The sequence below is a fragment of the Heloderma suspectum genome, chromosome 15 (genome assembly GCF_057233095.1).
Source record: "Heloderma suspectum isolate Gila_16-S chromosome 15, 16-S_ref, whole genome shotgun sequence".
NCBI classification, from domain to species: domain Eukaryota; kingdom Metazoa; phylum Chordata; class Lepidosauria; order Squamata; family Helodermatidae; genus Heloderma; species Heloderma suspectum.
In genome coordinates this window covers 9,817,354-9,838,065 of record NC_139472.1, presented here as the reverse complement: position 1 = coordinate 9,838,065, position 20,712 = coordinate 9,817,354, and the positions used below count along the sequence as shown (strand labels likewise).

The 20,712-nt window shown below is 47.1% G+C and overlaps 1 protein-coding gene across 1 annotated transcript in view; it reads right to left on the bottom strand.

The window, feature by feature from the left end:
• The window catches only part of TMEM278 (transmembrane protein 278), a 38,571-nt gene extending 29,626 nt beyond the window's left edge, over window positions 1-8,945 (bottom strand). The window contains exon 1 of the mRNA XM_084822223.1: window positions 8,676-8,945. Within this exon, the coding sequence (XP_084678349.1) occupies window positions 8,676-8,945 (270 nt within the window). The remainder of the gene's footprint in view (window positions 1-8,675) is intronic.
• Window positions 8,946-20,712: the final 11,767 nt, after the last annotated feature.

Genomic DNA, 20,712 nt, shown 5'->3' with positions numbered 1-20,712 from the left:
GTTTCCACCCTGACAGGCACGTAGATCTATATGCAAAAAGCACTGTGAATTGCCCATATACGCAAAATTAATGGCACTATTTTGCGTCTTCCAACAGCACAAGAGGCGACTCTACACATGGACATCACCAGATGGTCAATATAGAAATCAGATTGATTATGTACTTTGCAGCCAAAGATGGAGAAGCTCCATACAGTCAGTAAAAACAAGACCTGGAGCTGATTGTGGCTCAGATCATGAGATGCTTCTTGCAAAATTTCGGCTTAAATTGAAAAACGTAGGGAAAACCACTAAACCGTTCGGGTATGACCTCAATCATATCCCTGATGAATATACAGTGGAGGTGAGGAATAGATTTCAGGGATTAGACCTGATAGACAGAGTGCCTGAGGAACTATGGATGGAGGTCCGTAACATTGTTCAGGAGGCAGCAACTCAATCCATCCCAAAGAAAAAGACATGCAAGAAAGCAAAGTGGCTGTCTGATGAGGCTTTACAAGTAGCTGGGGAAAGAAGGGAAGCGAAAAGCAAGGGAGAAAGGGGAAGATATATCCAACTGAATGCAGATTTCCAGAGAATAGCAAGGAGAGACAAGAAGGTATTCTGAACTTGAGCTGGACATCCTAGAGAGTGAAGTCAAGTGGGCCTTAGGAAGCATTAGTAACAACAAAGCTAGCGGAGATGACAGTATTCCAGCTGAGCTATTTAAAATCCTAAAAGATGATGCTGTTAAAGTGCTGCACTCAACATGCCAACAAATTTGGAACACTCAACAGTGGCCACAAGACTGGAAAAGGTCAGTTTACATTCCAATTCCAAAGAAGGGCAACGCCAAAGAGTGTTCCAACTATCGCACAATTGCGCTCATTTCACATGCCAGCAAGGTGATGCTCAAAATCCTACAAGCTAGGCTTCAGCAGTATGAGAACCGAGAACTACTGGAAGTACAAGCTGGATTTCGAAGAGGCAGAGGAACTAGAGATCAAATCGCCAACATTCGCTGCATCATGGAGAAAGCAAGAGAATTCCAGAAAAACATCTATTTCTGCTTCATTGACTACGCGAAAGCCCTTGATTGTGTGGATCACAACAAACTGTGGCAAATTCTGAAAGAGATGGGAGTACCAGACCACTTTACCTGTCTCCTGAGAAACCTGTACGGGGGTCAAGAAGCAACAGTAAGAACCGGACATGGAACAACCTATTGGTTCAAAATTGGGAAAGGAGTACGACAAGGCTGTATATTGTTGCCCTGCTTATTTAATTTATATGCAGAGTACATCAAGAGAAATGCCGGGTTGGATGAATCACAGGTTCGAATTAAGATTGCCGGGAGAATTATCAACAACCTCAGATACGTATCATATGCAGACGATATCACCCTAATGGCAGAAAGTGAAGAGGATCTAAAGAGCCTCTTGTTGAGGGTGAACGTGGAGAGTGCAAAAGCTGGTTTGAAACTCAACATTAAAAAAACTAAGATCATGGCATCTGGCCCCATCACTTCCTGGCACATAGAAGGGGAAGAAATGGAAGCAGTGACAGATTTTATTTTCTTGGGCTCCAAGATCACTGCAGACAGTGACTGTAGCCATGAAATTAAAATACGCTTGCTCCTTGGGAGGAAAGCTATGGCAAACCTAGACAGCATAGTAAGAAGCAGAGACATCACCTTGCTGATAAAGATTCGTATAATCAAAGCTATGGTTTTCCCAGTAGCAACGTATGGCTGTGAGAGCTGGACTATAAGGAAGGCTGAGCGCCGAAGAATTGATGCTTTCGAACTGTGGTGCTGGAGAAGACTCTTACGGGTCCCCTGGACTACAAGGAGGTCAAATCAGTCAATCCTAAAGGAAATCAACCCTAAGTGCTCATTGGAAGGACAGATACTGAAGCTGAAGCTCAAATATTTTGGCCACCTAATGTGAAGAGAAAACTCCCTGGAAAAGACCCTGATGCTGGGAAAGACTGAAGGCAAAAGGAGAAGGGGACGGCAGAGGATGAGATGGCTAGATAGCATCACTGATGCAATGAATATGAACTTGAGCACACTCCGGGAGAGAGCGGAGGACAGGAAGGCCTGGCGTGCTATGGTCCATGGGGTCACGAAGAGTCGGACACGACTGAACGACTGAACAACAACAAATTTTGCATCTAAGTCTATGGGCACAGACGGCCGATCGCCATGTTTTTTGAAAGATGGCTATCAGCACAGAGGCGGACAGGTCTGGATAAGTTGCAGGCTGGTCGCCAAGTGCAGGAGGGGCTTGAGTTCAGCCTGGGGTCTGGCAAGCAGAGGCAGAGGCTGGGTGGGTGCCCAGAGAACCCAGACGGGGGTGGCATCCATCCCTTGTAGAGATATTTCTAGTGTTCTATGGCTAATATTGTCTTCTTAGTTAAGTACAGATTTCTTTTTAAATTTGCATGGAAGGAATCTTGCTGGCTGAAAGACACATAGGGAATGAAAACCACTTCTGTTAGAAGCGATGCTATGCCCACAGAGCCTGTCAACTATTGCTATTGGAGCAGACATAAACCTAGCATAAGTGTTGAAAGGTAATGTAAATCTTGTGTAGAATACTTAGTTGTAACCTATTATATCATCTTCAGTAGATTTTTGTTCTTTCTACAGCTAGTGGGACCTCCCAGCAGCCTGTTTTATTTTTCACCACTGTAAACAAGCAAATTCTGTGGCCAGGACTTTCTCAAGCCCTTGTACTGCAGAGCACACATTTCATTCACATGAACCGTTCTCCTTTCAACGAGACTTTGGCAGGAGAATTTGTTGGTGATTTCATGCAAGGAGAGATCCGATCACTCTATCAAACTTGAGTTCATAACGCACAAAAGTCCTCGGAACCAAAGAGGCAAGATCACAACTCATCTTTTTATCACATCTTCCTAACATAGCAAACTCGAAGGATAGCAGAGCAGCCATGCGGGGCGAATCTGCAGAATACTTAATGAGAACAAAATTAGTTTGTCAATTTGAACAAATCGAGGGACGTCCAGCGGCGGCTGGAAAGCGAACCCACACAGCGTTTTGGGATCTCCGCGCCAAAGACACAGATGTAGTATTGATTCAATTTCTGTTATTGCTGCTCTTGGTTGGCTTCTCTCTCCCTCTCTCATTTCATTTTCTCTTTAACTTAATAGACAAATTGCAAGGACCAAGTCTAGCAAGGAGCAGCCTTAATTAAAATGAAATTAAACAGATTTCAGTCTGTGTAGGCAAAGGCAGACAAAAGCAAGAGAGAAGCAGGCTACTGGCAAAAGTGCAGAAGCCAAGGTAGAGAGAAATATTGTGACAATAAAATAAAAATCACGATGAGTAACTGACGCTGGAAGAAGCCTCTGTCAGCCGAGACACCATATCTATCCAGATTGTCACTGTGCGTTTAGTAATTACTGCAGGGTAATGTTTGTGGGTTGATGACGGCAAAGCTTGCTCTTGTTAGTACCAGAGGAAGAACCAGATTCTCCCCATGAGGACCAAAGTGCACTTGGGTTCAATTTGCTTTGCAGAACATTTAAACCCCAGTCAGAAGGAGGAACCTCAGCACTGACCTTTGGTCAGACTCTTAGTACATCTAGACCAGGATTGTCTGTGCTCCCTAACCTTTTTGAACCCTTGGGTACATTTCGGAATTTGAGAAACTTCTGTGGGGACCACCACAAAATGGCTCCCATAGAGGATATGGCTAGTCACATGATGGCTGCCATGGGCACCTGCCTAGTCAAGAGGCGGGGTAGAGAAATAGTGAAGCTAGAGGCTGGGAGGGATGGGGGAAAGCAAGGCAAAGGGGTAGAGGAGAGAGAAAGAGCAAGGCTAGAGGCTGGGAGGGGGAGAAGCAGCAAGACAGAGGGATAAGTGGGAGAGAAAGAGCGAGGCTAGGGGCTAGGAAGGGAGAGAAAGAGCAAGGCTAGAGGCTAGGAAGGGAGAGAAAGAGCAAGGCTAGGGGTTGGGTGGAAAGAAATAGCAAGGCTAGAGGCTGGGAGTAGAGAGACAGAGCAAAGGGGAAAGGTCTGTGTGAGTAGAAGAAGACTGGGTTAGGCCAGGAAGAAGCTCTTTCCTCATCTTCCTGCCTGCTGAACAGCTGAGCAGCAGCAGTTCAGGAACAAGAAGGCGAACCGGGCACCCTAACATTTTTCAAGTTTGAGATTAAAAAAATATATTTTAAAGGGGGCAGGGAGTGGAGAGCCTTGTGGGTTCCGTTGGAGGTCCCCACGATGCTGTGCTGGGGACCCCTGGTCTGTGCTGACTGGCAGCAGCTCTTCAGGGTCTCTCTAATAGAGAGATCTTTTCCATCCCTCACTCCCTAGTCCTTCTAACCGGAGATGCCTAGGTCCTTCTGTCTGCAGAGCTGGTGCTGTACCACCCAACATGACAGTGATGCTGGGGTGACGAAATCTCAGACCTAGGGGGGAAATCTGTCCATCCAGGTTTCCCCCCAAAGCACCACACCCTTCCCCACATTGCCGAGTGATTTCCGACTTCCCTCGCACATAATCATGGGGTGGTTTTCCAGCTTTTCCGTGGCTCTCCTTGCATGACACACACATGCACATTTCAGAGCTCCAACACAAAAATGTTCTTTTGCGCCCAAATAAAGATGGCACTGAAGGAAGCACCTTCTCTGGGAGCCCCTGCCAAAGGAAGTGAGGCAGGTGGCTTCCAGGATGAGGGCCTTGTCTGCTGTGGCCCCCCGGCTGTGGAATAAGCTCCCTAGTGAGGTTTACCTCATGCCTACGTTGTTCTCCTTCCAGCATCAGGTGAAGACCTTTCTATCCTCCCAGTATTTTGGCATTTTAGCTTCCTAGTCTTTTAGCTCTGGTGTTTTAAATGCGTATTTTAAATCTCTGCATCGCTGCTAGGTTTTATTCTGGTTCTACTCTTATATTGTGGTTTTAAGCTTTCATATTTTATATTGTTTTGTGTTGCACTTTGTGGTTTAAATTTTTGTGAACCGCCCAGAGCGCGTTGGCTATTGGGCAGTATAGAAATGAAATGAAATGAACAGGATTTGCAGCATGCCAACCTCACGGGTTTAATTTTTAGAAAAATCTTAAGACATAAAATAAAAATCAGGAGCGGCAGGGAGCCTGACGGCTGCCAACATCAGTACCCAGGGACATCGTGGTGCCCACGGGCTCTGCATTAGAGACCCCAGGTTTAGCTAATTGTTCGATGTGAATATATGTTCTTATTGGCACTGGATATTATTAACTGAGCTACTGGTCTCTCTTGCACTGATTTAAATGTTGTTATGATTTAAAGCAGCTGTAATTGAGCTCATGTCGTGTTGTCATGCATTCTAATTACAGCTACTGCATTTGATTTGTGAAAGCTTTGAGCAACAGATGACAATGGGCTGGATGCGCCTGATCTCGTCTGATCTCGGAAGCCAAGCAGGGTCAGCCCTGGTTGGTACTTGGATGGGAGACCGCCTGGGAATCAGGCTTCCTGCAATGAGCAGGGGGTTGGACTTGATGGCCTTGTAGGCCCCTTCCCACCCTATGATTCTATTCCATTCTAAGGTGGCTAGAAAATGAAAAATTTGTATTCAGGGTCATTCATTATTTCCCTGCTTTTTAAAACAATGGAAAACACAACCCAGGGGAGGGGGGATGGAACTTCAGACATGCTCAAAGGCATTATCCCCTGACTTTTTAAAAGTTGCTCCCCGTGAGCAGGAAACAGGGCTATACTTCTTTTTATTTCCAATGTCCAGGGTATGTGTGCCCTTGCTTATTTAGCCAAAGAGGTGCCACCCAGGGACAAGTGGGAGGTATTAGCAGGCTTGGGGGAACCCCAAGGTTTGTAGAAGTCCAAAAACTCCTTAGTGGAAAAATAAAATCAGTGGAGGCTGGTGGCTCCGATTTCAGTGGGGCTTCAAATCCACTCTGGGTTTCAGTCAGAACCAGTCAGAACTCTGAAGGAGCTGGCCAAGACGCTAAACTCATTTTGGGGATTGGGTTCAGCCCCTTGGATATCTTCTGACTGGTTCTGCCTGAAACCCAGTGTGGATTTAAAGCCCCACTGAAATCGGAGCCAGCAGCCTCCACTTAATAAACCCCTAAGGGGAGAACCCTCCCCCCCCCAAAAAAAACCCAGCCCAATGAGGACTGAGCATGCCCAGTAGGCACAGAATGCTGAGTGGCTGTTGGAGTCGAGGGATGAAGCACCAGGGTGGGAAAGAGGAGTGGGATAAAGTGACTAGAAATCTGAACAGTAGCACTCTACACTGCAATATTTTGTTGCAGTCCCCACTTGCCAGCCACCCTGGAGTTACTTCTCTTCTCTTGAATCGCACTCGCGCTCGCTGTCTCATTCTCTCTGCCTTACTCTCTCTCAGGGCTGGTGTGAGGATAAAATGGGTGGCTGAAAAATATGTCTCCTGAGGTCCAGGAAGTATAGGTGAGCTAGGCTACAATCACATGCACACTTACTTGGGAGTAAATCCCACTGAATTCAGTGGGACTTACTCTTGATTAGACATGCCTAGGACACTGAAAATCTCAAAACAGCCCCAGACCACAAAAAGTGACTTTGGACGCCCCCCTGCTCTCGTAGTCTTGAAGTGTGGGGGCAAAATCTCAGAAACCAATCTAGTCTTAAGTACTAGAACCTTACTTTTTCATTTTATTTTTTTAAAAGGATCTGAGGTTCTCCAGATGCAGGCTTCTGTGGTCAGCAGCACCAGTTTCGGTATTTGAGATTTGCAGACACCTTAAACAGCAGGCATTACGCACGCGCGCGCACTTGCCACATCATTTGTGAAACTGAACCCCTCCCTGCACCGTTGAACTCGGTTTTTCCTCCTTGGGGATGAAATGCACTTAGGCCATGCATGCTCACTTTTCCCCAAGTCTTTGTACGGGGGGGGGGGGGGGGTTAACCCATGCTTGTCCTTCCACAGCAGAACAGGGGAGCAAAGTGACATCTTCATCATAAGAAGCATGACGTTTGCAAATTTGTTTCAGTGCTAACTTATGGTCGCACACCCCAGGCTTCATCTGAGCCAAGTCTCCGCAAGCTTAATCCCCCCCCCCCTCCGCTGAAAAAATCTGTTTTCGTCCCTGGAGCATGTTCCTGTTTTAGGAAATGCTGCCTCTGAGCATGCACGGAGAACCATCACGGACACTGGGGAGGGAGGAGGGTGACTTAATCCAGCCTGCCCACTTAATCCAGTGGAGGATGCTTCCACACCTTGGAGAGCTCCTTTATAGTTCCGACTGGTTCGGACTGAAACCCGGAGCGGATTTACCGCCCCACTGACATCGGACCACCAGCCTCCGCTGCCTGGGAGTCTGCTAGTTTGTTCTAAGGGGGAAAGTCTACATGTGGGAAAGACACTCCTGTTGCACCCCAAAAACACTGTATCTTTGCAAACCGCCTTGGATCCCTAAACGGTCTAAAGATGGGATATGAACCTTTCAAATCAACGATGCCTTTAACATCGAGCCAAATGACTACAGCTTTCATCGATGCCTACTTAATGATGGCCTTCAAGACTGGGTGGCTACTAGCTACTGGACAAACACGCACACGCACACCCCTTCCTCACTGGGAGACTGAGGAAATAATTTGGCACTTTTAAGTCAGGCAGTTTTGAATCCACAGAGAAAGAAACAGATTGAGAAAGGTGGGGTGTGTGTGTGTGTGTGTGTGTGTGTCCAGCTGGCAAGTCAGGTGGGGTCTCCAAGAGCATGCTGTAGGCTTTGGGGGAAACCGTTGCTGCTTTAAAGCCAGCCCTGTCTGCCTGAGAGCTTTCCCACTCTGCCTCTCCCATTTCCCTTGAATATTTGTAAATGTATTGACTGATTGATTTCATACCCTTACACGCTGCTTTTTTCAGTTACAAGCAACCCTTCCAAGCAGTTGACAGCCATATTTAAACAAAGCATCAAACCCCCAAAAGGTTACTGCCAGGGGAGAGGTGAAATTGAGATGTTAGACCAATGAGCTGAAGCTTTTGGAAAGAAAAGAACGAAATAAATAGATGTCACACCAGAAAACACCACCACCATCACTCTCCCCTCACTAAGAACCTGACCCCATAGAACAGGGGGACAGAACAGAACCTCTTTCAGCTCAAGGGCCAAACTGAGTTTTGGAGAAGCTCTTTGGGGCTGCATTCTGGTGGTGGCTGAAGTGGGGCCAAAGAAAAAATAGATGGGGCCAAAATACCAGCGTAAAGGTCTTGCTGTGGATAACTAAGCCCTAGGGGAGGCATTTCAATCTTTTTGAATGGGGAAAACTGCACAAGCGTTAGGAAACCACAAATGATTGGTGGATGGAAGAAAGGTGGTGGGGCCAGGGTAAGGGGGCGTGGCCTTTGGTGAACCCCCCCCCCCCGAGGGCTAGATTTTGCCCTTGGGCCTGAGGTTCTCCACCCTGTCCGTACAAGTTATCATTGGAACTCCCTGCCACTTGAGGAAGCAAGGAATATGTCCTCCCCTTCTCCTTGATCACCTTTCGTCAGTGCCAATGTTCGTCCCAGGAGCGCATGGAAATAATAATAACCCAGGCGATGGGGCCTCTGAGACCGCGCAGAGCACATGGCTCTCCTCATTGAGTAATCAAGTCTTAATGCCCCCCCCAATCTATCTGGGAGGAGGGGAGGGATCGGGGCCTCCTAACCAGACAGCCCTGAGGGTTGCACATCACTTACCCGGGAATGGCACTGGAAGCCAAAGTAGACCACCACAATGGTGGGAAGGAGGACCAGGGCAAAGATGGCGGCCATCAGGAGCATGTTCAAGAGGAGCGCCAGAGAGTTCATCGCTGCCACCAGGCAAGCCCACGCCCAGCAGCCGCAGACGCTACGCCGCTCCATGGGCAGGAGTTGGTCCTCCATGTTGTAAGGCGGGAGCCCAGGGATCATCCGCGATGTGTCCGACAGGCTGTCCGCGTCGAAGTCGTCGATCTCCTGATCGGACATTTTCAGGGGAAGTAGGGATGGGTCGCTTTCCCCTTTTTTTCAAATGGGCTTCCCCCCACCCCTGCTTGTAATTTCCCTTCTCTTTCCGGCCCTCCGATCTGTGGAATGCTCCCCCAGCCAATCTTTCAGAGCAGACGGGACTTCCCTCGTAGCTGGCCACTGTGGGGAAACTGGAGACTGGGCTGGATGGACTTTGGATCTGACCCAGTGAGGTCTTATCAGTGCTTTAGAAAGCCATCGGCCATTGAGCATTCAATGGAGACGCAGAGGGCCACCGACCGAGAAGACCAGGTGGGTTTCACCCAACGCCATGCTGTGCCCCATAAGAGGAACGTGCCCTGCCGAATCAAGCAGAGATGGGCCAAGGGGGAGTTTGAAAAGAAAGGAAGAAGCCACGCACGTATCACTTGGCAGTTGTGGGCTCAGTTCCTGGTGGGATGTACAGTTTGCCGGGAGTTCCTACAATGCTGTTGCAGTCCTCCCCACTGTGCTCTCCAAAGCTCCAGAGAGGTCTCAGCATCAGTGCCCAGCTTCATCCAGAAATCATCTTGGCAGGGGTAAAACCTTCAACACCGTGGTCTTCTGCAAGTCTGGAAGGCAGGAATGTTCTCTACTAAAGTTTCTCTCTCTCTCTCTCTCTCTTCCCTTTCCCCCCTTTCTTTCAAGGCAGAACAAACCGGAGCCTTTTGTGAGCTAGACATGGAAATCCCAGAGCCACTGCAGGGCACCCATCGCAAAAGGACTGAGCCGACTTGAGACAGAGGATGTTGCATATCTCTACCTACAATCCAGATCCTCCACCCTCCTTGCCGGCTCCGATTGCTGTGCAGTGTGTTGCAGCGTGCACAGGCAGTTTCATTGAATCCCTCTCCTGCATCCAGCCAATCCATGGCAACTGCTTCTCCCACTTCCCCACCCCTTTCAGGCTGCTTACTACTCAGCGCCATCCAGCCGGGCCATTATGATCGCTTGCTCGGGGCTAACATGTATCTAACATGTATACAAGGCATTTCATCACACACTCAGTGGTTGTGGGGAAGATGAAAAACTCTGGGGAACGGGCAGAAGAATGAGCTGGATGCAGGAGGCCTCAAGGGACCAACAAGGACGTTAATACGGGCAGTGGGGGAGGAAAAGCGAATTGGGGTTTTAACATTTCACTCGAATTCTGTGCAGCGCACTGCACATTTTTCACAAGCCCCCCTGAGCTTTCAGGGCCAGGCAGGGTAGCAAATCCAAATCAGACATCGCTCCCTCTAATACCGACCTCAGTGCTGCCGTGCCAACAGGACTGGAGACAAAACAGGCCCACAGAAAACAAGAGGGAGTTGTCGGGATGCTCAGGGGAGCCATAAAACTTGCAAAGGGGCCACATACATATATACATACATGTCTGTCTGCCTGTCTGTCTCTCTCTCTCTCTCATCTATCATCTCCCCTGAGGGGCAGTTAACATCTAAAGAGCAAACTGAACAGGCAGCCACACCGGTCTCCTGGACACAGTCTTCTGCACTATGGCGAGATGGGCTGTATTTCTATTTATATGCTAATTATTCTTTCTAAATTTGCATCTACATCTATACGTGACCATATGAAAATGCTATGCAGGGCACTCTCTTCTTTTGACCTCTTTTCTTGCCCATTTCTCAATGGCCATCCTCTTAACCGAGGGCCACATTTGGTGTCAGTGGGGATCCGGAAGACACACATGCATGTATGGACATCCATGCGCACACACAAATATGAACGCGCGCGCACACACACACACACACACACACACTGGGCGGTGGAGGCCTGTGTAAGGCCAATGGGTTGGGGCTTTTACCTTTGACACACATGCACCCCATCCCAGCAGTGCTATGCAAGAACTGAGCTCACCGTCCCTTTTAGTCAAAAATCCATTCCTGGTTCCCTGCCCCTGAGCTTTCTTCATTTTAGTAGCTTAATTTGGAGCAGGGCGGTTGCTATTGTAAAACAGTGGGGAGTCAGCTATCCTTGGTGATCTACTGCTGATGCAGAGATCTGACAATAGATCCCGATCCATCTTCTGCCCACCTCTGCCGAAAGGGGCCCATAGGGTGTCTGGGTGTCCTCCCTTACAGAGGATAGTCCTCCATTTTAAGTGCCCTCTTTCTGATGGTCTGTCCAGCCCACTGTTTAAAGTCAAAGAATCCTAGGGAAGGGAGATCAGGGGGCTTGAAGCGGCCCATCAGCAACTGGGATCTGGACAACAGCAGACTGCGCGAGGCACACAGGTCACCTGGTCATCCTTCTCCACTATGGTAAGACTCTGTTTCTATTTAAATAATGGTTATTATATTTCTCGGTTTGCACCTACACATAAAAAGCTGTCTATGCAAGTACTATGCAAATTGTATAACCACAAATTGTATAACCGGCTTTGTAAACCACCCAGAGAGCTTCGGCGATGGGGCAGAGATGACGATGATGAATGATGAATTGGAGACCTCTTCTTCAGTGATGCAATTGCTCTTTGTTGTCAATACATAAGTGGCCACCTTCCGTTCAGTCTCTCTCCCCCCTCCCTCCATTTTAGTTTCCGGTTTTGTTTTATTTTCCTTTTCCAGCTGACACTCAAATTTCCATGCCTCCTGGTATCCACTGAGCATGCTCAGCCCCCATTGGGCTGTGGGGGGTCACCCCCTTTAAATATATGTTTATACTTCCACCATGACAGTGCTGAGGGGGTCCTGTGCTAATTGTTATCTGGTGGGCCCCCTCCTCTGTCAGGGGGCTTATCTGGCTGCCGTGGTACTGCTCCTGGCAGTGCGGGGGGGGGGGGCTGCATGTAGCCCCAGACTGACGCTAGTTCAAGGGCATTCTGGGAAATGAAAAAGGTGGTTAGATACAGCCAGCTGCCACTGCTCAGAGTGTTAGGGCCAGGGGGAAAAAATAGGAATGGGACTGGGCAGGGGTCAGCGCTGGCAACTGTGTAAGAATGCCAGATGCCAATGCCACATTCCCCCAAGAACACTGTACTTCCCTCATGTTCCTCAGTGGCCCCGTTTGGGCTTCCAGTTCAGTTGGCACAGGGACACTGAGTTTGCTATTGGAGGGAACATGTGTGTGAGTGTGTGAGTGTGTGTGTGTGTGTGTGTGTGTGTGAGAGAGAGAGAGAGAGAGAGAGAGGGAGAGAGAGAGAGAATATGCATGTGGCTACAACCACCTAGCATACATAAGATGATTTAGAAACTGAATAACTAAGGACGCATTAGCCTATGCATGTTTAGACAGAGAAAAGGCCTACAACCCCCCCAGCATTCAAGGCTGGTGGGGGAATGCTGGGGGTTGTCAGCCTTTTCTCTCTCTAAACATGCATAGGATTGCGCCCTAAGTACTGCAGAGACAGCCTTTTCTGAGCGTTGCTGCCAGCAATAGATTTCACTGAACGACCCAAATCCATGCCTCTCTCCCCTCATCACGAGTGCAGCCTTTTCTTCACAGTCTCCCGTTCAGGGCAGTAGCAAGGAAGGTGCAGGGTTCCTTGCCATGGTAAGGAGCTGCTGGTCACGTTTGCTGAAGGGCTTTTGAAATTATCCTTCTTCTTCCTCCTCCTCCTCCTCCAAAGACATTTCTCATTTATTTTTATCTTCAAAGGAAACATGCTTCCTGTAAAGAGGCAAGGGTGAATTTCACCAGACTGAAAAAAGAGCCTTCCCTATTTCCGTCCCCACCCACACACCCTCCACCATAAGCCATCGCAGGGAGAATGGAGCTAACTTTGGTAAGAGACGTGCTAGATCCAAACAAATTTCCAAAAGCAGACTGCAAGAGATGCTTCCCAAAAGCTCACAAGCAGGCTACAGGGAGATAAGGGCCTTTCTTGGCTTGTCCACCAGCATCTGGTATATTCTGAGGTTTACAGCCCCTATATATGGGGTTCCCATTCATCTAAGATGGCTAAATGCAGTTGATTCTCTATGAATCTCTACGAAACCCAGAGAGGATCAGCTGGCGCCTATGCTGTTATCTTTTCAGCACCAGGCAAGCACTTTTCTTTCCTCCCATGCATTTTAGAGACCTACTTCTAAGTTATAATGGCTATTTTATCCATTCCTGTGCTGTTTGTTGTTTTGCATTATATTGTATTTTATTCTTTCAGATATTTGTATTGTATTTCCTTCCCCCCCCCCATTTATTTATTTATTGTATTAATTACATTTCTATACTGCCCAATAGCCGAAACTCTCTGGGCGATTCGCAACAATGTTTAATTTTAGTATTTTTAACTGTTCTATGGCATGTTAGTTTTTTAACTGGTTGTAATCCGCCCAAAGAACATTAGTTATTGGGCAGATTAGAAATCTAATAAATAAATGAATGAATGAATGAATAAAACCTGCTTAGTGATATTTTTAAATACGGTCAGCAGTATATAAATCTATTGAATAAATCAATCAATCAGGTATGCACCATTATCATCATCATTATTAAAGTGTCTTAGATGCGCTTCTAAAAAAAAAAAAGATTCCACTTGCAAATTTACAAATTGAAACACACGCAAATTCAAAACAATTTAAAACAGCTAAAACCAGTTATCAGTAAAATATCACAGTCCCATAAAATGACTAAAACATCCATGACAGCCATAAACAAGTCAACTGATGCATTAAGGAGCTCATCATATGCTGTCAAATGCCCTGGAATACAAGAAGATCTTAGCCTGGTGCCAAAAAGATGACAATGTTGGCACCAGCTGGACCTATCTGGGGAGATCATTCCTCAGTTGGGGGCAGAGGACTTGTGTCTTACTTTACAGAGAGCAGTCCTCCATGTCAGGCCCCACAGGAGGAGTCCTCTTTAGAGGAGGAGCTGGTGTCCGCAGAGACCAGAGCACCCCAGATCAGGTACTGCCACCAGACCAGCAGAATGCTGGGCCCTCAGGGGTGAAGGTGGCAGGTCCATCCCTGTCAGGAGGAGGGGATTCTACCAATGAGGCTGAGGGTGAACCCCCTGGCCCCCAGGAGCATTGTCACCTCAAACGACAGGCCAATAGGGCCCCTGCGAGAAGCAGTGCTCACTTGCATAGGAGGACCCCTCAGGAGAAAGCGACTCCTCAGGAGTAGGGCTCTGAACAGGGAGCTCTGATTACTGCAGCTGAGCTCTGGGTGGGGCTCAGCAGGCTTTGGAGTTAAAAGCCTTCACTGTAGAGCTAGCCAGTGTTGGAACAACATTGTTCTTCCAGGTCCTGTGCCATGTACGTTGCTTCCAGGACCTTGCCCTGTGATTGGTGCTCTGTGTTTCTGACCTTTAGACTCCCTATCAACTCTGCCTCTGGACTGTGTAATGTATCTCACTGGTTGCCTGTGTTTTGTCCTCTGCCTGTTACCTGGGCCAATCCTGCTGTAACCTGATCCCAACTTATCTGACTGCATGCCTGTGTTTGGACCTCTGCCTCTTATTTGGACCACTCCTGTCTTAGCCTGAAGCCCACTGAATAGAAACCTGTATGCTTGCCCATTTTTGGGCTCCATTGCATTGCTTCTGTGTTAGCCCTGCACTCAGAGTCTGCTCCAGTCAAAGCAGGACACTCTAGTTGAAGGTCTGCCTGGTTTAAAGATGAAGAACCCTATGAAGGGAAAGCAGCATCTAGAAGTTGCTTGTTAACACTTAGCTACACCTGGGCAGTAGACTGAGCAAGCAGGCATGGAGGTTACCTGGTCTTCCCCACTAAGGTGAGATGAACTGTATTCCTGTTTAGTCATTGGGCTTTTCTACCTGAGGCATTTACTGTGCTCTCGTTATTCCCTACTTATGGTTCTTTATGGGTTCTTTGGACTATGATGTGACCCTCCATTTGTACTTCTGTATCTAAAAAGCATTTTTGGTGAGGTTTTTTTTAGAACAGAGAAGGTGCAGTCTTTAATTGTAAAAGCAAAAGAAAATGCTTTTCTCACTTAAGTATTTGCACTATTTCTCTCTACCACAGTGCCACCTAGAGGTTATGTAGCAGAAAAGCAGTAAAGGAAACATTCTTCGTGAAATGCTCAGATCTCAATTCTGCAACAAAACCGAAAGTAGACGCAGTGGATTAACAGCCTTGTGCAGAGAAGCTCATTATTTTGAAATTTGCATCTATACATATATGCACATTTCCTGCAAATCTGCATCCTGTTTTGACCTCTCTTTCACGTTTCTCAATACGAGATGCTGGGAACAAGCAACAGGGTGGAGGCAGGAGGGGCTGCTTTGAAAAGAGAGAGGGAGAAGTGTGTATGTGTAGATACATGAATGAACATGGCTACAAATGCTTTGCTGTGTCCCCAGGATCTGGTTTCCAAAGGACATTCCATTGTGCTTTTATGGTTAACAAGTGGAATCCAGTAGGGGTGGGCAGAAGGTAGATCTCCAGATGTTTTGGACTTCAATTCCCAGAAGCCCCTGCCAGCACAGCCGATGGGCAGGAATGCAGGGAGCTGAAATCTGAAACAACTGGAGATTCACTTTCTGCCCATCGCAAGTGTACGGTGCTCCTGTTCAAGGAGCCAGCCAACCCTCTTCCAAGATACTCAATTCCCCCTCCCCACCTACATGTTATTTATTTATTTATTGCATTTATATCCCGCCTTTTTTCTTCTTGCAAGGATCCCAAGGCGGCTTACATTATCCTCCTCCTCTCCATTTTTTCCTCGCAACAACAACCCCATGAGGTGGGTTGGGTTGAGAGTCTGTGACTGGCCCAAAGTCACCCAGTGAGCTTCCATGGCCGAGTGGGGACTAGAACCCGGATCTCCCGGCTCCCGGTCCATCACTCTCACCACTACACTACACTGGCTGCAGTTTTCCATGTTGTTCCAGCACCTGTCAGTCAGTATTTAGTGCCCACTGAGCATTCTCTTACTGGGGTGGGGGTTGAACCTCCTCAAGGTTCTTTGTCTAAACGGGTTATTTTTTGGTCTCTCAAGCCCCCGCCTTATTGTGTGCGTTTTGGCCACATACGCAACGGCACTCACCCCCCAAACATCGGAAATAGCGGGAAGGATAGCCATTGATCGATCTTTCCTCCACGAAACAAGGCAAAGCAAATTCAATTAAACATCTGATCAGTTCTCGAAAGGGAATAAAGCAGAGGTGCCGGTTCTCTGCTACTGCTGAAAGTTGATGTTCTCCCACACTCACACCTCCCCTCCCCCCCCCGTTGCTGCGCACACATAATTAACTCCTCAGCAAAGCCATTACCTATGGTATTGAAGCAACAGTAGCCTCACTTTGTAACTTTCCAAGAGGTTTACGCAGCTCACTGCCTATTAAGGAGCTATTGATACAGCCCCCTCCTTGGGCCTGATCGCTCATTAAAAGCAACTGCGCAGCGGGGATCCCTGGGGAACCAGGACTGGCGTAAACAGTCAATCACATCGGCCTCTTGGGACTGGGAATGAGAAACAAACCAGTTTTGGTACGTCTGCTACTGCATTTATTTATGATTCCAAGCTGGTGGCCGGCGGTGTGCAGGGTTGTGGGAGAGACTCATACGTCGCCTGGTGGCACAACCGCACGATGTTTCATTTGAGCATGGATAGTGCTGAATGGAAGTGCCACCTGGGGGAGCTATTTGGATTATTTTTAGATGGTGGGGAAGAGTGAATGTTGGGGGGGCAACTGTACTTCTTGTTCTTCTCTGCTTCTATGCTCCTCCCACGCCTAGAATGCCCCCTCTGTCGTGGGGATGTGCAAATCAGCAGAACACGAGCTTGCCAATGTTTCCCAAATTCCTTGAAGCTCGTTCCGACTTGACTCCATATCAGATTGTGAGCTTGGGGGCAGGAGTGTCTTTCTACATGAAAATCCATGCATATTTTCATGCGTATTTTTCCACATGTACACATCATTTGTGCGCACCTTTGAACTGCCCCGTTCTTCTCCCATTGATTAAAACGGATTTGTGCGCATTTTTCAAAAGTACATATTTCTTCGTGTGCATTTTTCAAATGTACACATGCTGTCAATCGCATTTGGAGCGGGGGTACGTGAATCACAAAGCTCGGAAATGTGCGGAATTCGACCGCAGATTGCATCTGAGTCTGTGTTTGGTCCAGAAGGTGCAAATGGGGTAAAGCCTGATCAAAAATTAACAAATTTCTCATACATCCTTAATCTGGCGGAGTAGAAATTCTCAAGGGTTTCTCCTGGGTTCACACTTGACAGAGGTTCTCGAACTGTTTCTTTCTTTTTTCTGAAGGATTTTGGCGTCTTTTGTGCTGTGACAGCATCAACTCTGTTGGTGGCCTGGATCCCATTTTGTATCCACCGCAATGCAGATGTGAGGAGGACAGTGCTGTGTTCAGATCCAGGGACCTTATGCTGAGCCAAAATCTGTTCTCCAATTTCCTGAAAGCTTTCTTCTCCCATGAAAGCAGCTTCCGTTTTTCTGCCTCATTCTCAGGCTGTTGTGTTGTTTATTTTTGTAGTGGATTTGAGTTTACCTAATCACTTCAATCCCCTTCATGGATCACTGCCTTGTTGTGGCGAAGGGGCTTGCGTAACTCAGTGAAGCCATAAGTTATGTTGTGCAGGGCCACCCAAGATGGACAGGTCATGGTGGAGAGTTCTGACAAAATGTGGTCTACTGGAGAAGGAAATGGCAACCCACTCCAGTGTTCTTGCCAAGAAAACCCCATGGAACATATCACAAGGCTAAAAGATATGACGCCGGAAGATGAGCCCCTCAGGTCGGAAGATGTCCAATATACTACTAGGGAAGAGCAGAGGCAATTTCCAAGTAGCGCCAGAAAGAATGAAGCGGCTGGGCCAAAACCAAAAGGACACTCAGCTATGGATGTGTCTGGTGGTGAAAAGAAAGTCTGATGTTGTAAAGAACAATATTGTTTAGGAACCTGGAATGTAAGATCAATGAATCAAGGTAAGCTGGAGGTGGTCAGACATGAGATGGCAAGATTGAACATCGACATCTTGGGAATCAGCGAACTAAAATGGACAAGCATGGATGAATTTAATTCAGGTGACCATTATATCTACTACTGTGCGCAAGAACCCCTTAGAAGAAATGGAGTAGCACTCATAGTCAACAAAAGGGTGGGGAAAGCAGTACTGGGGTACAATCTCAAAAACAATAGAATGATCTCAGTACGAATCCAAGGCAAACCATTCAACATCACAGTAATTCAAGTCTATGCCCCAACCACTGATGCCAAAGAAGCTGAGGTTGATCGGTTGTAGGAGACCTACAACACCTTCTAGAACTAACACCAAAAAAAGTTGTCCTCTTCATCTTAGGGGATTGGAATGCTAAAGCAGGAAGTCAAGAAATAACTGGGATAACAGGCAGGCATGGCCTTGGTGTACAAAACGAAGCAGGACAAAGGCTAATAGAGTTTTGCCAAGAGAACATGCTGATCATAGCAAACACTCTTTTCCAACAGCATGAGAGGCAACTCTACACATGGACATCACCAGATGGTCAGTATCGAAACCAGACTGATTATGTACTTTGCAGCCAAAGATGGAGAAGCTCTATACAGACAGTAAAAACAAGACCTGGAGCTGACTCATGAGCTTCTTATTGCAAAATTTCAGCTTAAATTGAAGAATGTAGGGAAAGCCACTAAACCATTCAGGTATGACCTAAATCATATCCCTTATGAATATACAGTGGAGGTGAGGAATAGATTTAAGGGATTGATAGACAAAGTGCCTGAGGAACTATGGACAGAGGTCTGTAACATTGTTCTGGAGGCAGCAACTAAATCCATCCCAAAGAAAAAGACGTGCAAGAAAGCAAAGTGGCTGTCTGATGAGGCTTTACAAGTAGCTGAGGAAAGAAGGGAAGCAAAAAGCAAGGGAGAAAGGGGAAGATATATCCAACTGAATGCAGATTTCCAGAGAATAGCAAGGAGAGACAAGAAGGCCTTCTTAAATGAACAATGCAAAGAAATCGAGGAAAACAATTGAATGGGAAAGACTAGAGATCTTTTCAAGAAAATCGGAGGTCTCAAGGGAACGTTTTGTGCAAAGACGGGCATGATCAAGGACAAAGAAGGCAGGGACCTAATACAAGCAGATGAGATTAAGAAGAGGTGGAAAGAATACACAGAAGAACTATACAGGAAAGATCTGAATGTCCCTGATAGCCATGATAGTGCGGTCACTGAACTTGAGCCGGACAACCTGCAGAGTGAAGTCAAGTGAGCCTTAGGAAGCATTAGTAACAACAAAGCTAGTGGAGATGACAGTATTCCAGCTGAGCTATTTAAAATCCTAAAAGATGATGCTGTTAAAGTGCTGCACTCAACGTGCCAACAAATTTGGAACACTCAACAGTGGCCACAAGACTGGAAAAGGTCAGTTTACATTCCAATTCCAAAGAAGGGCAATGCCAAAGAGTGTTCAGACTACCGCACAATTGCGCTCATTTCACATGCCAGCAAGGTTATATGCTCAAAATCCTACAAGCTAGGCTTCAGCAGTATGTGAACCGAGAACTACCGGAAGTACAAGCTGGGTTTCGAAGAGGCAGAGGAACTGGAGCTCAAATCGCCAACATTCGCTGGATCATGGAGAAAGCAAGAGAATTCCAGAAAAACGTCTATTTCTGCTTCATTGACTATGCTAAAGCCTTTGATTGTGTGGATCACAACAAACTGTGGCAAATTCTGAAAGATGGGAGTACCAGACCACCTTACCTGTCTCCTGAGAAACCTGTACGAGGGTCAAGAAGCAACAGTAAGAACCGGACATGGAACAACCTATTGGTTCAAAATTGGGAAAGGAGTATGACAAGGCTGTATACTGTCACCCTGCTTATTTAACTTATATGCAGAGTACATCAAGAGAAATGCCGGGTTGGATGAATCACAGGTTGGAATTAAGATTGCCGGGAGAATTATCAACAACCTCAGATACACAGACGATACCACCCTAATGGCAGAAAGCGAAGAGGATCTCAAGAGCCTCTTGTTGAGGGTGAAAGTGGAGAGTGCAAAAGCTGGTTTGAAACTCAACATTAAAAAAACTAAGATCATGGCATCTGGCCCCATCACTTCCTGGCATATAGAAGGGGAAGAAATGGAAGCAGTGACAGATTTTATTTTCTTGGGCTCCAAGATCACCGTAGACGGTGACTGTAGCCATGAAATTAAAAGATGCTTACTCCTTGGGAGGAGAGCTATGGCAAACCTAGACAGCATAGTAAGAAGCAGAGACATCACCTTGCCGACAAAGGCCTGTATAATCAAAGCTATGGTTTTCCCAGTAGCAACGTATGGCTGTGAGAGCTGGACTATAAGGAAGGCTGAGCGCCGAAGAATTGATGCTTTCGAACTGTGGTGCTGGAGAAGACTCTTACGAGTCCCCTGGACTGCGAGGAGGTCAGATCAGTCCATCCTAAAGGAAATCAACCCTGAGTGCTCACTGGAAGGGCAGATCTTGAAGCTGAAGCTCAAATATTTTGGCCACCTAATGGGAAGAGAAAACTCCCTGGAAAAGACCCTGATGCTGGGAAAGACTGAAGGCAAAAGGAGAAGGGGACAGCAGAGGATGAGATGGCTAGATGGCATCACTGATGCAATGAATATGGACTTGAGCACACTCCGGGAGAGAGTGCAGGACAGGAAGGCCTGGCGTGCTATGGTCCACGGGGTCATGAAGAGTTGGACACGACTTAATGACTGAACAACAACAAACCACTTCAAGGTGGCCGAAGGCATTGTGTGTGTTTTTTTCCATTCTATTACACACCTCTCCCTCGCTCTGCAGACTCCCAGGCTTCCTGCACTTCCTGATCTGAAAA